Here is a 23,833-nt window from a genome sequence, read left to right on the forward strand (position 1 = left end):
TTAACGCAATTGCATAAGTCACTTCCACATCCGAAAAGGGCGTGGGGGCATTTGTGTAATAGTACATTGCAAACAGGTAGCTTTGGACGAATGACGAAACCTCTTTTGGTATCTAATCATAAATGAAAGACACTTTATGACATATCACCCCTCATGGAATTGTTCCATTTTCTCTCTCTCTCTCTTTTATTATTCTAAAAATAAAAAATTATTAATAAAAATTTATTAAGGATTTCATAGAAAAGGAGAAAATGAAAGAAACCAAGAAATTGAAACCTGGTCAACCATCCAAACTTATTGCCTTAACCCGGTAGGGCAACCAAAATTATCATATTTACGGTTTCTAATGATTCGCAAAAAGTTGTACATTACAAGATATTTAAAGTTAAAAAAATAAAAATAATTAATGCTAGAAAACCTAAAATTGATTTTTATATATTTTTTTGTCTTCTTAGAAGCAATAAAAACTATTATTTAAAAAAAAAAAAAAAAAAAGAGCATGTATTTATATACATATTTGGGTGACCTTTTTTTAGGCGTGGAGAAAGTATTCAACGAGAAACCTTGAAAGATACAAAAGTTTATTGTACAAGAAAAGACTCTAGTATAGGTATAACCACCCAAACTTAGATAGGTTAAGCGAAGAAACCAGTGGCTAAAAAGTCAACAAAAGTATTTGAAGATTTAAGAACAAAACTTATATCACTGCAATGTTGTATTTGTAGTTGTATTATTTAATATATTTTTTTCAACTAAAAAAAATATCTAAAGATTTATATGCATAGGGGTGGAGCAAAGATTTAACTTTGAAATGAGTCAATTACCAAAATTTCAGATAGTTTACAGTGAAATTTTCTCCCATTTGTCTTTACGATTTTACCGTGCATAGAAAGAGAAGCAAGAGCTTCAAAGGGAAAGAGGTTCCAATCTATAATCATCTGAATTTAAAATTTTCTTCAATGGGAGAGCCAGGTACTGATATATTTCACACATAGAAAGAGAATTATAGATGAAATTTCAAAAAACTAAACAAAAGAAAAAGAAATATGAAAATTTTATTTTGGGGTGGGGGCACACTGCACAGCTGCACAGGCACATCATCTACAATTCCCTTCCTTGCAATTCTTTTCTAAGATTGTGACATATGACACATAATCATTCTACAATCATAAATAAAGTCCTAATTCAAACCAAATCTGAATTTTACTATAACCTAGGTAACTTTTCAACTTCATGAGGAGAGGGGATATAGGAAAACAGACAAATTTTACTCAGATCTTGAATTACTTCAATACTAAAATCACATTTTTAGAATTCTACAAATCTAATTTTTCCATCAAGTGGTATTAGAGTATGTTTTGTTAGATTGTTGCTAGGATTCTACGAATCTAATTTTTCCGTCAACTGGTAACATAAATGATTTTGCTTGACAACTCTGCAATGGATCGATAAGTCTTCCATCCTAGTTTAATTTTATAAATCACTTTCTAATGATTCACTAAGGACATGTTTGGTTACTTGAATCCAAAAATCTTGAATTATTTAAATACTAGAATCATATTGTTAGAATTATGAGAATCTAATTCTTCCGTCAACTAATATTAGAGTAAGTTCTGCTAGAATTGTTTTTTAATCACTAAGGGCATGTTTGGTTACTTGGAGCCTTCTTTGTTTTTGCTCTTACGATGTCTTCCATGAAGGTAGTTTTAAAGAGTTCTAATGATGAGACTTTCGAATTTGATCATTGAGCTTTCATGGTATCAAGAACCATAAGAACATTATCAAAGTTGCCTACAATGGAACACAAATACCATTACCAAATATCATCTCTAAAATATTGATGAAAGTGCTTGAGTACTGTGATAAACAAGAAAACGAAGATGACAAGTGGGAAACAGAATACATGAAAATTGTATTAACAATTTTCTTTTGGTGGATTCATGGATTAATATAATTGTACAGAGGTTTGCTGTCCATTAAATTAAAACTATTTGAGCTTATAGAAATATCATTATTTGAATATGAATCCATGTATAGCCCATTACTTTTCAATTGTGATTGATGGCTCACAACCATAGTTCATTGTGTCGGCGACATATCGCCGACATATCGTCATATATGTTTCTGAGGCGATATGTCGCCATGTGTCATTGGGGGCGACACGACTCCCCCCAGCGACACGATATTTCCCAAATGTCGGCGACATATCGCCCTGTGTCGGCGATATGTCGCCGAAAAGTCGATATATCGCCGAAAAATCGGCGATATATCGCTACATTCGCCATATATAACAGCCTTTCGTTTGTTTTTCACCGATTTTTCGTTCGCTTTTTGCCAAAGTGATGTAGGGCCCCCACACCTCCGCCGGGGCGGCCTCCTCGGACCCCCGCCCGCTCACCGGGGAGCGGGACCCCCGTATCCGTCGGCAACAATATGTGAAGCATGAGCCATACTCAACATAGTTGTATAATGAATTGTAAACTTTAGTACATCTCTTTACTACTTGTGTATTTGTGTTCTCTTTGCATATTTACATTAGTTTATATGAATTTTCCAAACTTCCAGTTTTGCCCGCATATAGTTGGACATGTGCCAATTATAAACTTTAGGTTAGGTGATGTTTTAGGTCAAAATAATACCCCCAATGTGTTTATTGGCCTCAAATTAGGTTACACGTCAAATTTCATGTCAAAATGACCCCAAATACCCTTGAAAAAGGGGGTTCGATTTTTCATCGAACCCTTACCAAAAGTCGAGCGACTTTTGGCGACATGTCGCCCGTGTCGCCGTGTCGCCAGAGTCCGACACGGCGACACGAGTCGACATGTCGAACTTTGCTCACAACTGAAATTTTTAATGCATAAGGGGTTATGGTCCCTAAAGCCAGACAGACAATTTTTTTCTCTTCCCCATCTAAGAGAGAAAAATAAGGAGATGGTGTATCGACTCTCACAATTCAGTGATCTTTTTTTTTTTTTTTTGTTCAAAGACGGTGATGTGATGTAGTTGTTAGATTGCTGTTAGAGCTTGAATTAATTAAATACTAGTATCATGTTGTTAAGATTTTACGAATCCAATTTTTCCAATTAAGTGATATCAGAGCAAGTTTTAATTTTATGAATCACTATCTGATGATTTAATAAAGATCTTGAATGAGTTTAGATATTAGAATCACATTACTGTTATAATCCTCCGAATCTAACTTCCCATAAACAAAAAAAATAATTAACTCCAAAATAACCAAAATTGATCTTTATATATTTTTTAGTTTTATTATAAGAAATAAAAACCACTATGAAAATAAATAAAAGAGATCATATGTTTAACTATATATCTGAATTTTTTTTATATATATAGAATTTTTTAACATAAACTTGTGTGAAGAGAAAGCATCTCAAGAAATGTATTTATAGATCTATGCGCATAGAAGTGGACCTAACAAATTTTGTAGAAATAGGTTTTCGTATTTTGCTATTCAGCCATACGTTTGTCTCTCTTTAGTAGGTCACTTTCGAGATAAAAATTGGTTATAATTTTGATCATGTGGTTTGATTTTCTAATCTTGAAGGTGGGTTAAGAGTTCCATTTAGGTTTTGGTCAGGTCTAATTGGGTTTACTGCATTTTGTTTGGATCCAGTTTGGTAACAAGCAGTGGAAGTGAGTTCCAGATTTGACCAAGTTGGTTCTCAAATTGAATTCCCCAAACAAATCTGAGTACAGATCCTCTTCACCCAGGTGGGCTGTCCCTCGTCCTCCCACCCTCAAAGTTGGGCTGACAAATTCACGGGCAAGCCAATGTGTGAGGGTGGGGCGATGGGAGGAGGAGCAGTTGGGTGGAGAAGATCTGGACTCCAATCTAAATCGATCCTAACCCCAATCCGGCACAATATTTATCGTCCAAAACACCAGAAAATGCAAAACAAACATTACATGTTTGGTATTGAACTTTTGGACAGCAAGCTACCCAGAGGTCTGAGTTTCTGAGCTTTGGAAACAGAAGCCTTCTTGAGAATCATGAAATTCGGAAGTGCAAATTGCAAACATAACAATACGAGGGAGGAAGAAGAAGAATTTGAATAGACCCTAGGATACCAAAAGAAGAAAGAAAAAAAATTTATCACACGATTATTGTCTGCATCAATGCCAAATTGCCAATACATAGCTAAAAGAGTAAGAAGCAAAAGCCATAATGACTGATGAAGAGAAGGCAGGAGAGGCTAAAAAAACAAAAACAAAAAACGTCCAATGGAAAATTGGATAAAAAATTGCATTCTGGACCTACAGACCCTGTTCAATGAGGTAATCCCCCAGCCTCTCAACAATCATGTTGCACTGTCCTGGGGCAACAGGCTCTTCATAAATACCAAAAATTAGAGCTTGGTTGGTCTTCTTTATAGTGACACCACCAGATCCCTGCAGAATAAATAAAATGCAATGGTAAATAAATATAACCAAAAGCATTTTCCCTACATAGAGTGTTTATTGTTTCATAATGCCAAAGAAACCTAATAAATGTATTGATTCTACCAAAACACCAGACATGTAATTCTTAACAAGCTCCAGCAAAAGCAAGATAACCTACTGAACACTATTTGCAAACTGAAGGCATGGTTGGAAAATCCGTTCTTGACTGGTGTTAACTTAACTCAGTCGAATTTCAGGCATAACATGATCATGATTCAAGGACACCATTGACCAACAGAAGTGGGATGTCTTGTTATCAGAAAAATAAGAACAGTATATAAACCTACAAGTTTTCCAGAAACTTTTCTGATTAAGGCTCTCTTAGTTTAGACATTCTCCTCAAATTTTACAATATCTTTCTTATGCTTTCATAGTTTAGTATTCTAAATTCTAAGTATATCATAATTGTGAATTTTGGAACCAGCTTGACTTCATGGTAGAGCAGTTGGATAAAAACCTGGTTTGTCAACCTTGCCTGGTACAAACAGTATCATTTCTTGGTGCTTAACAGGGCACACTTGTGTGGTCTATGGTAGAAAGCAATGGTGCAGTCATCCCTTTTGCTTTTAAATCTAACTTAAAGGCAAATGGTTGCACCAGCTTGCAGCCAAAAATTGGCCTGACAAGTGGTAGCTGATCTTGGCTTCACTCAGTAAAGAATTAATGATAAGCAGAAAGCCAAGCTCCGGCAAAAGCTATCTACCTACTAAGGAGGCTCATGGAAAGATGCAGAGCTAGCAAAAAGGATCTTCATATGTTTCTGATTGACCTGGAGAAAGTCTATGACATATACCCTAGGTATTTAATATTGCATGCTCTTGCAAAGAGAGTTGAGTCAAGTAAGTATATAGATGTAATCAAATACAGAATCAGCACTAAGGCCTTATTAGCTTGTTGCTTATCATGGATATTAACCAAGAACACATCCAAGACAACGTATAGTGGTGTATGCTCTTCATCAATGATATCGTTTTGGTTGATGAGACAAAAGCAGGATCACCATTAAGTTAGAGATGTGAAGATTGACTTGAAAACAAGAGACTTTTAAGATAAGTAGATCAAATATGGAGAACAGGATGTGTAACTGTAGTCACACTATGATGGGTGATGAAATGATAAAATAGAGGAGAGAGAGATTGCCAAGTGACTATTTCAAAATTTTGGGATTTATCATATAAAAGAAGGTGACATAAATGATGATGTCTGACAAAGAATTAGGTGGGACTCAAATGAATGAAATGGCGAAATCCCAAATAGCTAAGCTATTTGTTGCTGAGATGAGGATTTCAAAGTGACTGTGCAAAACAAGGATGAAGTAAAGAAGACATGTATTAGAACTGCTGATGTGGGATTTGCCCCAGTCAGCCACATGCTCCAAGAATATCATCTGAAGTGGTTTAGCCCTGCACAAGAGATGCTGGTAGATGCTTAGTGAGGAGTGATTGGTTCAGATTAAAGGACCCAAAAGAGATGGTGGGAGGCATAAAATGACCAATTGAGGCTATGGAGACTGACATGCAAAGTCTGAGTCTTGTGTCAAGGATGACTTCAGACAGAGCCCATTGGAGGGTGTTAGAGGATTAATAACATAGTAGAAAAAGTAACAAGGTCTGAGTAATAGGGGCAATAAGGTAAATTAGGGTAGGAAAGATCCCAACGAGAGATTGGAGTCCATATTAGACTCAATCGTGGGTATTTGTTTCCTTTGTTGTAGCTGTAATTTTCCTATAATAAAGACTGAAAACTCTCGAGGGTTCTCTCATTGAGATGGAGACTCTCAAAGCTTTTTCTCTCATTCTTCTCTTCCTTCTCATTCTCAACTCCTCCTCCTTTTTTCTGTTCGATTCAAATAAAATATTAAAATCCTTAATTTGCCATAGATACCAAACGAACAAGGTAAATAACGGATAGAACTTACGAACATGAAATGCATTCATTGGTGGCATACAAAACTATTGAAGTGGAGTGCGTGTCAACCATGTTGATGTGTTATGTAGCAAGTACTAAAGACCATATATGCATATGGAAATCTAACAAAAACAAAATGAGAACCAGTAGCAGATTACACCTACGTTTTGGTGACATGTATAGATTTAAATGTCCTAGACAAGCACTAACATAATTGCAGACATAGACAATTAAAAGAAAGATGTATGTGTGTACATATGCATCTATATAATGGGAAAGAAAATAAACTCGGAATATTCATCTAACTTGAGGGGGAGAAGACAGAAGAGGATGTGAGGTGATAATGGATGGACAGTATAAGTTGGTAGCAGAATATCACCTTCTTTCCACGGATCACAGCTCCAGGTTCTCCTTGGATAACCATATATTTAGCTCCCCCGAGGAATAAGCCAGTAGGAGCAAGGTAGCCTGGTTCATTAAAATCATTCATAATACCTGTAATCTCCTCGGGTTTAAACTGCAAACACGCACAAAAAGAAGAAGCAAAGAGCACAATCCTCAGTTGCAGCACCCCAAAAGAAAATATGAACAGAGCTATTATCTCTAAAATCAAAGTCAGTGAACATTAAGAAACTAATGTGGCAAATGTTAAGCGAAGAAAGTGTGTTATATTTCCAATTTAAAAAGAAAAAGGTTAATTAGATGCATTAAGAAAAAATGGAGTATTAGAATTACAAACATTCCAACAACTAAGAATAGAACTAACTGCATTCTTAAACAAACTAATGCCTTGAAATGAATGAAAGAAAGTACAACCACATGGAGCAATTAATACATTATACTCACCACCAAAAATAAAACAAAATACAAAATCAACAACAAATCACAGCAATCCCTAATACAGAAAGGACTACAAATGGAGTAATTTATCTAACAAGACAAGGAAATAAATTAATCAAAAAGATAGATATTGATAAATTTGGCTAATCAGGGGAAATCAATTAAATAATTCATTCCTCCATTTCCAAAGCAAACTACATAGAACGAGGTAAATTTTGTCATATTGATCGCCGATCGAATTGAAAATTTTGGGAAATCTCCATCTCACATTGATAGTCAGCAAAGCAAATACAAAATGAACCAATTTCTAACTCAAAAAAGAAACAAATGAATAAAATACAAAATGAACCAATGACAATGTAAGATCCAATGTATTAAGATTAATCCAAGATCAAAGCCATTTAAATCAAGACGGTAGTCAATTAATCGAATCAACTGTCTGTCAAACACATATGTAAGAATATAATCCATCATAGAAACAATCCGATCAGCTACTATGGAATCAAAAATAAAGCAGATCAAATGAAAACTAAATCAATACAGGAGAGAAGGATAGAAAGAGAGAGAAATGAAGTAAACCTGAGGAAATGAAGCGCTCTGAGCCCAAACACTTCCATCGTGACCGATGATCGATGCAGCTGCAAGACGGTGGCCTTCCTGGCCTTCAATGTCGCACATGAGGTGATCGTCGACGTAAGATTGCCACGACATCTTCTTCTCTGCAACCTTCTTCTTCTTCTTCTATCTGATAATTTTTCTCTCTTTCTCACCCTCTCTTCCCTGTAACGAGGTCTCGGTTTCTTGTTTTTCGCTCCTTCGAATTGAATTCAGTCTCTCAGACCAGATGGAGACAAAATAAATAGAGAGATAAGAAGAAGCGATGATTGGACCTTTCGAGCTTCTATCCACCGTCCATTTTTCCCGATTAAATGAGTGTCATTCACGTCCTCCATTATTTAAGGAGGAAATGGCATGCGTCCATGATCTAAACTGCGCAAGCCTTTTCAACAGAATTACCAAATTGCCCCTTAATGCAACCCATTCTGTCTCAGTTCTTTAGCTGGTCCAGTCCATACTTAGCTATCCGTTTTATTTGGTTCAATTTGACAATTATGGTCTAAATCTAGGCTGACCTTGGCTCATGGTCATCGTTGAACCACACCTAGACATTTGGTGCCACCCAATTTAGCCAAGTGTACTGGCTTGAGCAAGTGTCAGCCGTCTTTGCTCGATTTGTAAGACCAACACTTCTTGGTGAAGAGTTCGAGGACTCGACTCTCGTTGATGATATAAGTTGTATCTTTATCCGCTATATATAAAAAGCATCCTCTTTCAAAAAAAATTGCAATTTTGATCCTATGATTGCTTGGGTATCTTATTGTCATTGTTATTGATGCATCCAAAAATTGATCAACTTTCAGATTCCTGCAAAACAACGTTAGATGTGGGCCGACTCAGCAGTAGGGAAGTCACCTTTGAAAGCTAAGTTAATAAGTGAATCACCACAGAACTTTGGCTAGTTGTAGAATTTAATTGAAAATGATAATGGAGGGAAACGATTCAATTATCTCTACTTTGTATAATACTTTAGTTTATATAGGGTTTATCTCTTATTCTCGAGTGTTGGATTCATTCATAATTCTCCTTCGCGGCCGTCCGATCGTAGGGTTCTTTCCCCTTCAATCTGAGTTAGTTATAGTTTCCATATAGAGCATGATCGTTTATCTTGAATTTAACGGGATCACACCTCCTTCTATAGTTGTCGGGTTTCTTCACGCTTACGGTATTCTTGGGTTCAATTCTCGAACCGTTCCTTACCAAAGCCATTGAACTGACCATGGTCCTACCCTGTCGGCCATTATTTTACATTTATGAGTTATCAACCATTGAGATTGAGACACATTAGTAATAGAATGTATCTAATAATTAAATCAAAATCGACGAAGATTACAAAGATCATTTTTTTTAATTTTTATTTGTAAACCAACATTCATTTCAAAGAACACAAAGAAGACAAGGTAACTACATAGATCCAACAACTCCTTAAGGTTGTGTGTCCGAGTTACAGAGATCCAACAACTACGTAGTGGAATTGGCCAGTTAGTCCTCCCTATCGAGGTAACCTTCCCAGTTAGAGAATGAGCAACAATGTTGCATCCCCTAGGAACAAAGTGATATACCATCCATCAAGTAAGAAGAGAGATGAATGATATCCTCTACAATATTCAAATATCAACAAGAGTATGTAATTTATAATTTAGAACATTGATCAATTGTTGACAATCACTCTCTACCATGAGATGATCAAACCCCTCTGCAGCTACACTTAGAAGACCCTCACGTATTCCCAAAGCTTCTCCCTCAAGAAATGTAGAAAAAGAGTAAGGGACAGAGACCGCACCTAAAGGAGTTCCCTTATAATCTCTCAAAACAAAACTCAAACCTCCTTTCTTGTCTTTGAGTGTTCTATCTGAAATTAGTTTAATAGCACCTTTAAGATGAGGTTTCCTAGACTAGTTTGAGTTGCTCACAAATAATCTTAATATTATGAGCACATCTAGATGGCGAAGGAACAAAAGTAAATTACTAATTAAATTAACTTTTTGAACAAAAGTAAATTTTAGTTTTCAATTCATCCTTAAAAACCCAAATAAAGTTCAGAGCATTTCTTAAGGGGGAATATAAAGAAAGAGGAGAACATGAGTTAAGGCTGATGCAAGGATTAGTTGGAGTTTAACACAAATTAATTTAATTAGTTAAAAAAAATTAGGGTTTGGGATAAACCAATGATGGGCAATGATAAACGGTTCCACAGTCTTAATAATGCTTGCAAGTTGCAACATCACTTCCATTCATTACAATGGGGTTGAAGGGTTTGATGAGTATTTGGGTTAGTTGTAATTATGGGGTCGCACTTGCACGCTCAGACCAGAGTGTCGTTTTCGGTTGGCCATTTCCAACGCAGATCTCATTAGAGTGTTCAACCACTTCTTTTTATTTTTTTGGGTAACCGTGTTCGACCACTAAGGCCTATTTGACTACAAATCTATGGATTCGTAAATGTAAAATTTATGCCCGTTTTAATTGTGAAAACTTTTAGATTCATGAAATATAGAGATTCATAATTGGTAGGTATGGAGTGAAATCTATTATAAAAACCCTAATATTTGTGCATTCACAAAATTTACATCGACTAAATAGTTTTTTAGAATGAATCCACAAAGTTCATTTTCGAATCAAATAGTTAATTTTAAGAATTATGACTCCATAGATTTAAAATTTCTAGATGTTTGAAATTTCCAAACTCATGTAACCAGACAGACCTAAGTATTTGACAAATATAATAAGATGAAAATTTGCAGATGTATCTGAGATCTAAACTATGGGTCTCCTTGGTGCAAAAAAAATTATGTATAAATTCCAAACTACCTTATAGTATTTTTAAGTGTTGTCAACGTATAATTGCTCTAGTTGTAACACCCACGCTTTTTCGTGAAGAGGTTGTGAGTTCGACTCTCATTGAGGCGTATCCCCTGAAAATGTAGTCAAGGTGTGCGCAAAATGGTTTGGATGAACCTCAGTTCAAAAAAAAAAAAAAAATTCTCCAAGCGTTGACCTAATTCGCATTCCGGAAAGAGGAAAAAAAACCCCACTACTCATTCAAATTCCAAATATTTTATATTATTTTATAAAATAAATTCTCAATTGATTTAATAAATATGATACGATTAAAATAGCCCTACCCAATTTTATCAATATGACAAAAATATACCCCTATACTCTATCGTATCAAAGGTGAAAGGGGAATAGCTTCACCCATTTTCTTCCTTCGCCTTGGTGAAACCAGAAAGGGGAGGGGGTTCTTTATTTCCCCTTTGTTTCTCTTCACTTTGAGCTTCTATTTCTATGGTGAAAATCATGGTCTCATACTCCAAATCTCTTCATTCATGTTGCCCATACTAGGTCATTCCAGCATTGTTAAAACAAATTGCAAGCTTGGATTAAACCACCACCCCACAATCCCACAAAAGGGAGAAAAAGAAAACCTAAAGATGGGTATTTTAGGTTTTCTTTTGAAACACAATGGGGTGGAGGGATCAACATCCTCTACAATTTCACCTTTGTAATTTCCTATAATTTCTATTTAATATAGTGACATGTGACACTTAATTATTAAAGGGTCACAATTAGAACCCAATTAAGAATTCAATCTAATAAATCTCTAAAATTACCTACACAGAGTTGGTTGAGTGATAAAATCCATACTTCTCAATGACTCAAAACCCTAAAACTTAATCGTAAACAACACAATATTGTGCATTTAATATTTAACATCCAAGCAATTTCCATTGTGGATCTAAGCTGGTTTTTTTTTTCCTTGGTGAACAGACCCAAGCTGTTTGAAGGTCGTGTCTTTATGTTTTAGATATTTATGTTATAGGGGCATTTTGTCCTTTTATTGAAGTAATATTTTCACTTATTTCTATATTTATATAACTTATTAAAAGGTTGAGTGGATGGCAAGGCTGTTCATGTACTTTAGCTGTATATGTACTTCATAATAAATAAAAAAACCATCTCTATTTGATGGTAGATGTAATTTTCTAGTAAATCATGTAAATCTTTTGTGTGTGTGTGTGTACTTTTCTATTTTACTAACAGAATTCAATAATATTTGATTACAAATCTTAATCAATAATACAAATATAAATAATAGATAATACCTTTCATTTTGGTGATTAATAAATAATAATTGATGATATTATACATCAAAATACAAGATAATGTTATATACTACATGCGAAGCTTACATTCATAAACAATTACACATATCATAATAATTTGAAGAAACTATAATGTAAAAACGTTGATAAGTAATTCATTTCTAAGAGTATGATCATCAAAAATTTGAATTTGAGGATTTTAAGGACCCTCACCTTTTTTTTTTTTCCCTTTGTTTTTTTGGGTTCAAAAGGGCTCTCACTGTGAAACTGTAGGTTTGACATGAAAAGCAACCTCCATTAGAAGCTTCCAAATCAGTACTTCCAGCCCACAATCTAACAAAATTTTTGCTCACTTTCACCTTTCAAATATGACATTGAGTAGCTACTTTCGATTTTAGTTCTTCTCTCATAAGTATATTTTGTGTTTCAACCTTATTATGTCAATTTATTTTTCATTAAAAAAATAAAATTCTTACCAAACCATTTATTGCCTTTTTAATTTTTTAGCAACAGTTGCATAACCAAAAGTAGGGGTGTCAATTTATAGCCCGAACCGTTAAAATCGGCCCGTTATAGCCCAAATTGGCCCAAACCGAAACTTAATGGGTCGTAATTGGGCTAAGAGTTGTGGAGCCCGTACCAATCCGAAACCGAACCGCAACCCGTTATAACCCATTTACAATCCGTTTTGTAATTTTACATTAAATAATATTTGAATCATTATATTACCATTCGGTAGTTAGTATAGACAATTAAAAAAATTAAACATGAATTCAATATCAAATAATCATTTTACTACTTAATATCTAGGTTCTTGATTTCTATAGAATTGATGGGTTTTTTTTTTAATGAAAATTGACCAATAGCAACTTTGCTTTCCATGTAATTTTCGTTTTTGTTGTAGGATGCTCAATGTTTCTTATTGTTCTTTTTCTTACACACCATAAATCATTAGTCAACTCGAATCTAAACTGTTAGCCCAAACCGAAATTGGCCCGAAATCGTTATTTAGCTAATGGGTCGTGTTTGGGTTAGGTGTTTTTTAGCCAAGAAACGCCCCAAACCGCATCGTTGATACCCCTAATCAAAAGGTAGGAAATGAAAATCCTATAATAATTCTAGAGTACTCCAAAGTCTCACAAATACTCAATGGACAACCAAGATTATATGTCAATTTAGTATGACTGGTTAGGAAGGCTATTTTTGATGAATCAGTATCCTCTATTCACAGAGGTCAAATATATTATATATTATCTGAACCAAGGAACGATATTTCGGTTGAATTCGGTGGTTCGCTCATGGGCGAACAAGACGAATTGGCGAATTTCGCCGAAAATTTCGGCGAAATTTGGTGAAAGTCTCGCGATGGGGAAAATGCATTAAATACAAAATATGAAAAGGCAAAATGGCTGGGGAAAGTGAAAAATGCATTAAATGCTGATTTGACAAAAAGAAGAATGAGCAACCACGTGGATGGTTACAAAAGCCCATCCTAAATTTCATTTTTTTATTATCTTTTTTTAATCTAAAAAGCTGGTCGTACTCGTTCCTCTCTCTCTTTCATTTCTTAACTTCTTCTCTTCTATTGCAGATGAAGCAGCAGCAGGGAGTTTCCTTGTGTTCCTCTCTTTCTTTCATTTCTTCAGTTCTTCTCTTTTCTTGCAGACGCAGCAGCAGCAGGGAGTTTCCCACAAGATGAAACAACGCAACAGCCACACCACCACCATGGAGCCTTGCAGCAGGGCATTTCTGTTCCGACGATGAGATCAGAGATGAAAAATAGGAAACCAAACAAACTTGTTCCGCTAATCTTTAGTTGCTTTTCAGAGCTTCAGGGGCACCAAGATGAAAGAGAGAGAAGAAGAAGAATGAACAAAAATGGCGATTTTCCGGCGAAAACGGCGATTTTCCGGCGAAAGGTTGCTGTTTCGCCGGAAAATCGGCGATTTTCCGGCGAAAAGTTGCAATATCGATTTCGATCCATTTTTTATTTCGCCCACCGGCGAACTGGGCGAATTTCGCCGATATTTCGGCGAAATTCGCCGAAATTTCCTTCCATGATCTGAACGTTCTCTTCATATACATTTAAGAGAGAAATTCATCTCTAAATAATGACAAGATGAATCTTCCCTAAATGTAGAGTGGTGAAAAGTCAAGATAGTGATATCTAAGGATGTAAAATGGTACAACTATGGTAATTTAGTACCACATTGAAAAAATTACCTAAAACCAAAACTGTACTATTTTGTACTTGTATTTGCATATTAATATTGTATTGATACAATTCTAATACGAAAGTGGCATGAAAATGGTGTGGTATGATTTTGGTATGTAAAATGTACAAAGTTAATATAAAAATGATTCACTACGATTTTGATATGTAGACATTATGATAAAATTTAGATTCAAAAAATTATAGTGTTTTCTTTTTTTTGTGTCTGAGGTTCATCCAGACCAGCTTGCGCGCACCTCGATTACATCTCACAGGGAGCTTTTAGGTCTCATACCAATACTATATATTGAATACTACAAAAAAAATTGTAATGTTCAATATATAGTATTGGTATCCGACCTAAAAGCATACCATATCATTCTTTAAAATAATTTGATATACCATAATTTTGTATGGACAATTTTGATAATAATTTGAAATTCATATCCTTAATTTTAATACCATAATTTTGTATGGACAATTTTGATACTAAGTTGAAATTCTTAGTATATGCTCTTCTTTGATGAGGGAAGAAATCAAACACTTAGATCATCTAAATCATTCACCCAAAGAAAGGGAAAATCACAGGAGTCAACCTTCTTCTTAATTAAGTTACCGTACTAATTAGAAAATAAAATAAAATAAATTTTATTCGGTCAAAGAAAATTAAAGCAATTAGTTTGTTTTCTTTGGATAGAAATACAATTAACTTATTTTTTTTATGGTAAAAAAATACAATTAACTTCATGAAGAAGGAACATGGGTGATGAAGTTTACAACGTCACACGATGAGAGTATGAGCTGGCAAAGACTCCCAAAATTCCATAAAAACCATCGAACAATCAAACAAACAGACCCACCCTCCTTATGAGCAAAATACCATAAACCATCATATCAATCCATTTCTCTAGTGGGGCCCACTGGACCCTATACGCGGGTCCTACTACGTATGGGGATGTAAGCCCTGTCTACTAGCCAAACAACAGCCCAAGTGCTTCCGTGGGCCCCCAGCAAGCAAACATACATACAAGTATACAACCTGGCTAAAGTGGGGCCCACGTGTTCTGTTTCTGAATTGGCGCCGTCAGTGAACGGCTGTCAGATAATCATTCCCGATTAAATCAAAATCCTTTTACAATATTAACACGTCACCGACCTCTACTTTGGTCAAGGAATTTCAGGATATTTTGAAACACTCTTCTGACAGCTTTTTCACAGCTAAGACTGGTTCATTAGCCACTGTTTCGTCATTCTCAGATACCAATCTGACGTCTCAAAATCAATTTTCTAGTAAATCAACTTGTTACGATAAGTACAAATACTTTTTTGTTTTTTTGGTAGAAAGATAAGTACAAATACTGACGAAGAAGCACACGTATTTCCTATGTCATCAGCCCATATAATTGAGAAAAAGGTTATAAGAGAAAATGAAAAATTTTCCGTTATTTTTAGAAGTTAACTGGGAAGCGGCTGAGCTGACATCGGCTCATTGCCTTCATGAAGACAGATGTTCCAGAAGCTTTATGTATCTATATCTCTTCGTCTACAAGTCTTTCATCTTAAATCGTTCTCAGAGATCTCTCTGACTCTCTCCATTAGAGACTTGCAGAAAGAAGGATAACGACAATGGATCCATGCCCATTCATTCGACTAATCGTCGAATCGTTAGCTCTGAAATTTCCACAAGCCAAAAAACCAGCTGGGTCAGGTGTTCATCCATCTTCAACTCCATGCTTCTGCAAAATCCGCCTCAAGAACTTCTCTCCATCGCAAACAACTCTGCTCCCACTCTGTTCCTCTTCCGATGACTCTCCGTCGGATTCCGCCACCTCTTCCGCCGTCTTCAGCCTTGAACCCACCATTCTCCGCCGCTTCACGGCCAAACCCTCAACCCTATCCTTGTCTGTCTACACGGGTCGCATGGGTCGAAATTGCGGTATTAGTTCCGGTAAATTACTCGGCCGGGTTCGTATCAGTATCGATTTAAAGGAATCAGAGAATCGCGCTTGCGTGTTTCAGACTGGTTGGATGAAGCTAGGCAAACAGCCAGCCAAACCATCGGCCCAGTTACATTTGGTGGTCCGAGCTGAACCTGACCCGCGGTTCGTCTTTCAGTTCGGTGGTGAACCGGAATGTAGTCCGGTAGTTTTTCAGATCCAGGGAAATATCAGACAACCTGTGTTTAGTTGCAAGTTTAGCTCTGATCGGAATTCCAGATCAAGGTAATCCCTTCAACTTCCATTTTCTGTTCTTAACTGGGTATCCGTGTGGATCACCATTAAAGCTTAGTCAAGGTTCTGTTATAGTTTAAACAAGAAAATGAATGAAATGTAGTTGAAGATTTCTTGAACAGGGTTCAGCAGTTCTATTTTTGGCCAAAATCATATCTGTTCTGATCTGCTTTGCTGTTAACATTCGAAAAGAAAATCTGATGTTAGGTAAAGGGAAATCCTAGGATTTTATATCACCAACCATGATCAACCGTTCCTTAATTTAATATATGTTTCTGGGTTAAATGATTGGATTTTCTTTTTGTTTCTTACATCACTCCTAAGCATGCTTGGTGAAGAAACATCTCAAAAATGATTGCTACGTAGAAAGTAATATTTGATTAATCAAGAGAAATCACCTTTATATCCTTGTTAAAACTTGGGTTTTGTTTAATTTGTGAATTGTGAAATCAGATCTCTGCAACTAGATTCCGGCAATTTCACAAGAAGATGGATGAGTTCCTTTGAAGCAGAGAAAGAGCGTTCAGGAAGGGAGAGAAAAGGGTGGATGATCATAGTACACGATCTCTCAGGCTCCCCTGTTGCTGCTGCTTCTATGATCACACCCTTCGTCCCTTCTCCTGGTTCTGATCGTGTGTCACGTTCAAACCCAGGAGCATGGCTAATCCTACGCCCTCATGGCTCATCCGTCAGCACCTGGAAACCATGGGGACGCCTTGAAGCATGGCGAGAGCGAGGCGCCATTGATGCTTTGGGTTACAGATTCGAGCTCGTCACTGATAGTGGAACCAGAAACAGTGGAATTCCCATGTCTGAGGGCACCATGAGCGTCCGAAAGGGTGGAAAATTCTGTATCGACAGTACCAGCAATGCAATTATTAGTGGTGGTGAAGCTGTCTTGTGCTCGTGGCCAGCAACCATTAGAGGGTTTGTTATGGGTTCTACAGTAGAAGGTGAAGGGAAGATCAGTAAACCAATGGTGGAAGTGGGTGTGCAGCATGTGAAGTGCATTGCTGATGCTGCACTCTTCATTGCAGTATCTGCTGCCATTGATCTTAGCATGGACGCTTGTAGGCTCTTCTCTCATAAACTCAGAAAGGAGTTTTGTCATGATGAGCAGGATTACTTCTCCTAGAGCGAAGATCAGTTTCATATCCTATTTCAAAACCCTTCTAATTTTTTTCTTTTTCATTCTTTCTGCTTCCATACTGGTTTTTGTTATGGTGAGTGGCTGACTTTATCATTAATCATAATCCTTGGGTTTGGGTTTTCAGATCAGAAGTTAGAGAAACTTTGTTTGTGAATCAGTTTAGAGTTTACACATAATTGAATTGTACAGAGAATTGTAGATCAAAGGGTGTCACATTCTTTTCTAGTATTTGTTTACTGTTTACTAATTATGGAACTTTTTATTGATTGTAATTTTTTTTTTCCGGGTTGTTTTTGTTTGGTTTCTGAGATTATTTTGAATTGAAGTTATTTTGGCTGCATCAATCTAATGAAAGTGTTCTAAGAGGGTGCATTTTTTTTCCTGGTAGTGTACCCTCTTGTGCAATGTGTATACCTTTTTCAGAGTTGAAATCATGTACTATATAATATCTAGAATACTCATGCACATGTAAAGACATATATACTGGAGGTATGCCAATATCAGGGGATATTTGATTTAACTATACTCTAAAAAAATTTGATTTGTGATTAATCTAGAACATTTTTTGTAGAAGCTAGTTGTCATCCATAACACTTTCTCTATCATGGATAATAATGACCACATCAATTGTCTACAAGACAAAATATTTTAGATGCTTTGTGAAGTTTAGAGATCTGATTACAGTATTGCATATAGGGGTGTCAATTTGCAGTCCGAATCGTTAAAACTGAACTGTATCGGCTCGTTATAGTCCGAATCGGTCTAAACCGAACCTTAATGGGTTGTGTTTGGGGTGAGGATGGCAGAGTCTGCACCAGCCAAATCGCAACCCGTTATAATTCATTTTATAGTTTTACATTAAATATTGTTTGAATCATTATATTACTACTACGTAGTTGATATAGACTATCAAAAAAATTGAGTATGAATTCAAAGATCAAATTGTCATTCTACTACTTGTAAGGGACAATTAAAAGGATTAAGTGTGAATGCCCAATTGAATATACCAAGTTTGTTTAAATTAAGTAAATATTTATCCAATCCAGGGGTATTTCTTTTGCATATCAAACTAAATACCAACAAAAAAAAAAAAAGACAAGATTTCATAGAAGGGCAAAAAAAAAAAAAAAAAAAAAAAAATCAACATTGTCACAAAACAAGAACTCAATTTCAAGACAATCAATTATAGCACAAATTGAAATTTAAAATGGTTTTTGGTTTGAAGATTTGTTTCAAGAGGACTATCCGGTGGAGCTTGCAGTTTCTATGTTACTACTTACTATCTGGGTTATTGATTTCTATAAGACGAGTGTGATTTTTACAACGTGAAATGACTTTTCATTTTTTAATGGAAATTGATCAATAACAATTTTGCTTTCCATAGAATTTTAGTTGTTGTTGCAAGATACTCAACTATTTCTTTTGTTCTTTTTTCTTGCATACCATAAATTGTTAGCCCAAACTGTTAGTCAACCCAAGTTTAGACCATTAGCCCAAAGCGTTAGTTAGCCCAAATCTAAACTTCACCAAACTAAAACCTACTTGAAACCGTTATGTTGGTAATGTCATGTCAGCATTGATGAAGAGAATATCAACTTAGCCTTGATGGTTAAATCCGATGAAGATCAAGACCTTGAGGTAAACTCTATATACGATAGTCTTGATTCTATTAATGATGAAAATAAAATAGATGACATTGATGAAGAAGATTTAGTTAGTGGCTTTCAACTCTAAATCATTAGGGTTTGATTCTAACTTTTAATCATCATGTTGTTAGGACTCTACATAAGAAATTGCCACCACCATGCTAGAAGTATCTAGTTCTAGCCACAATAGCCGTTCAAATATTAAAGGAGTTTCTAGCTAGAAACGAAAAGCCCATAATTAAAAGAAGCATGAGTTGGAAAAATAGTTGGAGAGGTAGACCCAATAACTCACTCATAAGTCCCCAGGTGAAACTACGCACTTTGCTATTACACTTTTTCCTTTTTGAAATTTTCACATGCACCCTCTGATTTGCATGGTCCCCTCCCCTTTTGCACCACTTTGCAAACCTTACAAAAGGATCCACAACATTAGGTACCAATACCATTGGGGACCATTTTCAACCTAACTAGAATTTAAAAAAAAAAATAAAAAAAAAATAAAAATAAAAAATAACCAAATGACTTAAATACTCTTATTGTGAAAGTTGAACTTTAAACATCGAGATGGGTGAACGGAAAAATCCCTTCACCCTCTTCCTTCCCGTTTTGACAATTTTATCCTTATCCCTAAAAGGCATTAATAGGAAATATGAAATTAATCCGTTATATCCATCTGTACTACCCAGCAATAGCCACCTTTCAACCCATTCATACTACCCCAGCCTATAATAGTCTATGAAAGGCACATCCCAACCCACGCTTAGCATTGGCAGAATCTATGTGGCGCACTTGATCACATCTTGACCGAAGACACACAAATCTGAATTTTTTAATAAAGTAGACAACATGGTTAGAGTGTTGGACCACCACATGTTCTAATCTGATTGGTTTGAGCTGTACTATAAATTTCTATTCGTGGACGTTCTCTACAAAACTTGAGTTTCATCTCCAGGCAGGGGAGACTTTGAGTGTTTGAGGCTCTGAGATTAATTCAAACTGAGCTGGAGGTTTTGAGTAGTGCGATAATGGATCTCGCCGGTAAACTCTTTTTCATATTGCTACTCTCGACTTCTGCGTCGGCGAGTCGCATCACGAACACTGGAACGAGTAGTCCATCTATACTCCAAATCTTACCAGGAATCCGGAAGATCGGTGGGGATAACGGAGCGGCTTGCGAGAGCTGGAAGTTCACAGTGGAGACAAATGACGCAGGGGTTTGGCAGACAGTTCCGGCGGAGTGTGAGGGATTCGTGAAGGATTATATGACTGGAGATCGTTACCTCTCGGATTCCGATGCTGTGGCGGAGGCAGCGTTGGCTTTCGCCAAAACGGTGGAGATCGCCGGTGATGGCAAGGATGCTTGGGTCTTCGACATCGACGAAACGCTTCTCTCAAATTTGCCCTATTATGCTGAGAATGGATTCGGGTACGCATTTCAATTTCTCCTTCTTTCTCTTCTCTTCTCTTCTGTTTCGAATTTCTTAGGTCAAAACTTAGGATAATGGATTAACTCTTTGTGAAGAAATTCCTTCTCATGCGTTCCACGGTTTCGCCGGCACGGGCGACATTAGAGGAGAATCTTTACATTTAAATATTCTCTTATTAGTATTTTGGGAATGTTGACGGAGATTTTTTTATTGTTTCTTCTCATGGGGGGATTTTGTTAAACTAGCCACTGGGAACGTTGGGAAAAGGGGGGAAATGAACTTAAATGCTGCGTAGTAAATACGCTGCTGCACGTACACCCTTTTAATCTCAATCATCTGTTTCATATACGGCGGATTTCAATTTCGACAGTAAGGAATAGCATTAAAGTGGAACCAAGAAGACTTCGAAAGAAGATCTTATTTGTTTTATGGATCACATGCTTATGGGGACACCCTATAATCTAAGGTACCCGACAAAGGTACCAAAGTGACCAAGGGGGTCTACCCAAAAAGAAAATGACCAAGGGGGAATTGTTAGTACATAATTGCATTGGCATCCTACTGTATCAAAGGCAAATGGGCCTTAAAACATTTTCAAAGAAACCAAACAAATATTGGGTCCAGATCCTCTCCCGTTGATTGTCGACCACTGACTACAACAGTGCACATATATACCAAATAATTGGTTGTGAAAATAAAGTAAATACAATACTATTGATGATTTTTTAAATTTAAAATTAAGATTTTAATCTCAACCAATCATTTGGTACAAAAATGCACTACTGTGTACAGTAGAGGATTTTTGACCATTTATTACATGTATCACAAAGAATCATGACTTTTTCATTAAAAGGTGATAACAAATCTTTTCATTGAAAAATAATGATCATGACAACTGAGTCAATCCTTTCATGATACAATTGCTTTCAATCACGTTGATTTCAATACCAACACCATTGTTATTTGGAACATTCAAAGATTAAAACTTGGTACTCGGAGTCTTTTTTTTTGGCAACCCACCACCATTGCTTACGATCGTTACTTAGAACTATTCAAATAAAGTATCATTATTAGTAAGAATGTCAAAAAGTCAAGGTGTCAATACAATAGAGAGACTTAGATAACACAACATTGAAATTGCATCCCATTGTTTTTGTATCTATATTTACAAACCAGTGTCGTATTGTCATGGTATGGTATGATTTCGCCATAAAAAAAACAGTTTGTATACAATATTAAACGATACTGTGAGTACATAAGTGGTATAAATCGGTACAGAAATTTACAAAATTGTGCAAAAATGATAGACAATGCAAAAAAGGCATATACCAGTAGTACTGCACTGAAAATTGTTAACGTACCATACTTAGAAAAGAAACCAGGCTTTAAAAATCTTAACATTCTGTCTTTTAAACACTTTGGGATGATTTGATTTTATACTGGTGGTTTTGATTTTGGTATCAAATTGACACCTTTAATTATTATTAGATCATTTACTTAGGATGCAAAATTCATTAGATGTGTTTGGTAGCATTGTAGGATGTGCTTGATAATGGTATTGGAAAGGGGTTCTTGTGTTCTTTGAGAACAAGAAAGGGATGGTAAGTGTTTGTGGGTTCGTTCTTTTATCTTTTAAGAATGAATTGGTGAGAAAAATAGTCTCAAGAACTGCTTTTGTAGTGGGAGAATCTTGATAAAAGGAAATTGAAAGGGCTCAAGCAACATTTTTGTTATTAAAAATTACGATATGTTCTCAGTTAACCTTTGTGATACAATTGGAAAGGCAAATACAAAATATCACTCTTACCCAAACCCAAATTTATGATAATAACATCAATATTCATAACAAAGGAAATAAAGGATTTGTCACCCTAATCCTCAGAAAATAATAGATTAATTCTTGAAAGGTTGACTAATGATGCTCTCTTCTTTTTCCATGTATTCTCTACAATTGACTTCGCTAAGATGTGAATATGACTGAGCAACCCATAGATTCCATCTCAGAAAAATGTTATTGTGAGTTACACTGTGATTTTCTTATTCTAACACTTGAATCATTTGGGCTTGGTTTATAGAGCACAGAGTTACGATGAAACTTCTTTTGATGCATGGGTACTACAGGCAAACGCACCTGCTTTACCTGCAAGTTTAAAGCTTTATAATGGCCTCCAAAAGTTGGGATTTACAATTTTCCTCTTAACTGGGAGGACCGAGGAACAGAGGAATTACACTGGGAAAAATCTACTAGATGTTGGTTATAGCAAGTGGGAGAAGCTCCTCCTAAGGTTAGTTTATGTTCTACCTCGATCGAACCTTAAGTCTTTAAAATTTAAACTGGATTTTCTTTAGTATTTCACAAGTAAGGCTCTGTGTTGGTATCAATGATTATTCGGTGGCAATGAAACAGGGGAGCTTCAGATCATGGCACACTTGCAACTGTTTACAAATCTGGGAAAAGAAATGAACTGGAAGCTCAAGGTTACAGAATCCATGGAAGCTCTGGGGATCAGTGGAGTGATCTTTTGGGCTATGCGATGGCTAAACGCAGCTTTAAGCTTCCCAACCCAATGTACTACATCGCTTGATATGATCAGAAACTGATGTACTACACAGCCCATTGTTCCACGAATTGGAATTGGAATTGGAACTTGAATTGAAACTCGAATCTGATCCAGTTTTGGATCACGATTCTTAGTTGATAAAGTTGTTGTTGTTTAATTGTTATTCGGTGTAATGTGTGGCTGGATTTGTGTTTAAACCAGGACATCATGTGGCTAGGCAAGAAAATGAAATACCTTTTAAGGTTTTAAATCTGTTTGCATAAATTATTTGTTCAAATCAGCTGGTTTTCATTAGCCAAGAGGAAAATTGTGCCTGTTGTTCAAATCAGCTGGGTTTCATTAGCCAAGATGAAATTTTGAGATTTGATTCCAGGCGAACTGAGCAGGTTTTCTTTGGCTAATGCCTGACACGATAACACACTAGCTACCACCCCTATTTTCTGTTCTGAGAATGATTTCTTATGGCCAATTCAGGGTTGATTGAGTGGTAAAGATTCATGCTTCTCATGTCCTTCTCAGTATTAAAAAAACACCAGTACCAAAAAAAAAAATCTTATGCGTGTGGACCTATTTTTTTGAATCTAAAAACAAACATCCGGTTACCCAAAATTTTTTTTCTAAATGTTAAGCTCACTTCTCTAACACTAAATCAGCATTTGCATTGGTGCGG

At 36.0% G+C, this 23,833-nt stretch overlaps 3 protein-coding genes across 3 annotated transcripts; 2 read left to right on the plus strand and 1 right to left on the minus strand.

Moving 5' to 3' along the window:
• Nucleotides 1-4,098: 4,098 nt before the first annotated feature.
• On the minus strand, nucleotides 4,099-8,061 carry LOC149018331 (profilin-3). The gene is made up of 3 exons (XM_089152621.1): nucleotides 7,792-8,061; nucleotides 6,752-6,889; nucleotides 4,099-4,413 (listed from the first exon to the last, which is right to left on the minus strand). The coding sequence occupies exons 1-3, from the start codon at nucleotides 7,921-7,923 to the stop codon at nucleotides 4,279-4,281; spliced, it is 405 nt and encodes a 134-aa protein (XP_089008747.1). The 5' UTR covers nucleotides 7,924-8,061; the 3' UTR covers nucleotides 4,099-4,278.
• A 7,553-nt stretch (nucleotides 8,062-15,614) lies between these two features.
• On the plus strand, nucleotides 15,615-18,201 carry LOC149018332 (uncharacterized). The gene is made up of 2 exons (XM_089152622.1): nucleotides 15,615-16,370; nucleotides 16,833-18,201. Exons 1-2 carry the CDS (start codon nucleotides 15,775-15,777, stop codon nucleotides 17,512-17,514), a joined length of 1,278 nt encoding a protein of 425 aa, XP_089008748.1. The 5' UTR covers nucleotides 15,615-15,774; the 3' UTR covers nucleotides 17,515-18,201.
• Nucleotides 18,202-20,091: 1,890 nt separating this feature from the next.
• LOC149018333 (acid phosphatase 1-like) lies at nucleotides 20,092-23,413 on the plus strand. The gene is made up of 3 exons (XM_089152623.1): nucleotides 20,092-20,601; nucleotides 22,678-22,887; nucleotides 23,010-23,413. Exons 1-3 carry the CDS (start codon nucleotides 20,201-20,203, stop codon nucleotides 23,185-23,187), a joined length of 789 nt encoding a protein of 262 aa, XP_089008749.1. The 5' UTR covers nucleotides 20,092-20,200; the 3' UTR covers nucleotides 23,188-23,413.
• The last annotated feature ends 420 nt before the right edge of the window (nucleotides 23,414-23,833 follow it).

The sequence above is a fragment of the Hakea prostrata genome, chromosome 4 (genome assembly GCF_041222555.1).
Source record: "Hakea prostrata isolate BN-2017 chromosome 4, UWA_Hpros_2, whole genome shotgun sequence".
Classification (NCBI taxonomy): Eukaryota; Viridiplantae; Streptophyta; class Magnoliopsida; order Proteales; family Proteaceae; genus Hakea; species Hakea prostrata.

Bases quoted from the DNA above. Each gene is read 5' to 3' on its own strand.
- LOC149018331 (XM_089152621.1), bottom strand. From the start codon at position 7,923: ATGTCGTGGCAATCTTACGTCGACGATCACCTCATGTGCGACATTGAA. The intron at 6,890-7,791 runs GTTTACTTCATT...GCGTGTTTGCAG, and splicing joins AGAGCGCTTCATTTCCTCAG to TTTAAACCCGAGGAGATTAC. The intron at 4,414-6,751 runs GTGATATTCTGC...TTTATTCTGCAG, and splicing joins CTGTGATCCGTGGAAAGAAG to GGATCTGGTGGTGTCACTAT.
- LOC149018332 (XM_089152622.1), top strand. From the start codon at position 15,775: ATGGATCCATGCCCATTCATTCGACTAATCGTCGAATCGTTAGCTCTG. The intron at 16,371-16,832 runs GTAATCCCTTCA...TTGTGAAATCAG, and splicing joins GATCGGAATTCCAGATCAAG to ATCTCTGCAACTAGATTCCG.
- LOC149018333 (XM_089152623.1), top strand. From the start codon at position 20,201: ATGGATCTCGCCGGTAAACTCTTTTTCATATTGCTACTCTCGACTTCT. The intron at 20,602-22,677 runs GTACGCATTTCA...CTTGGTTTATAG, and splicing joins TATGCTGAGAATGGATTCGG to AGCACAGAGTTACGATGAAA. The intron at 22,888-23,009 runs GTTAGTTTATGT...GCAATGAAACAG, and splicing joins TGGGAGAAGCTCCTCCTAAG to GGGAGCTTCAGATCATGGCA.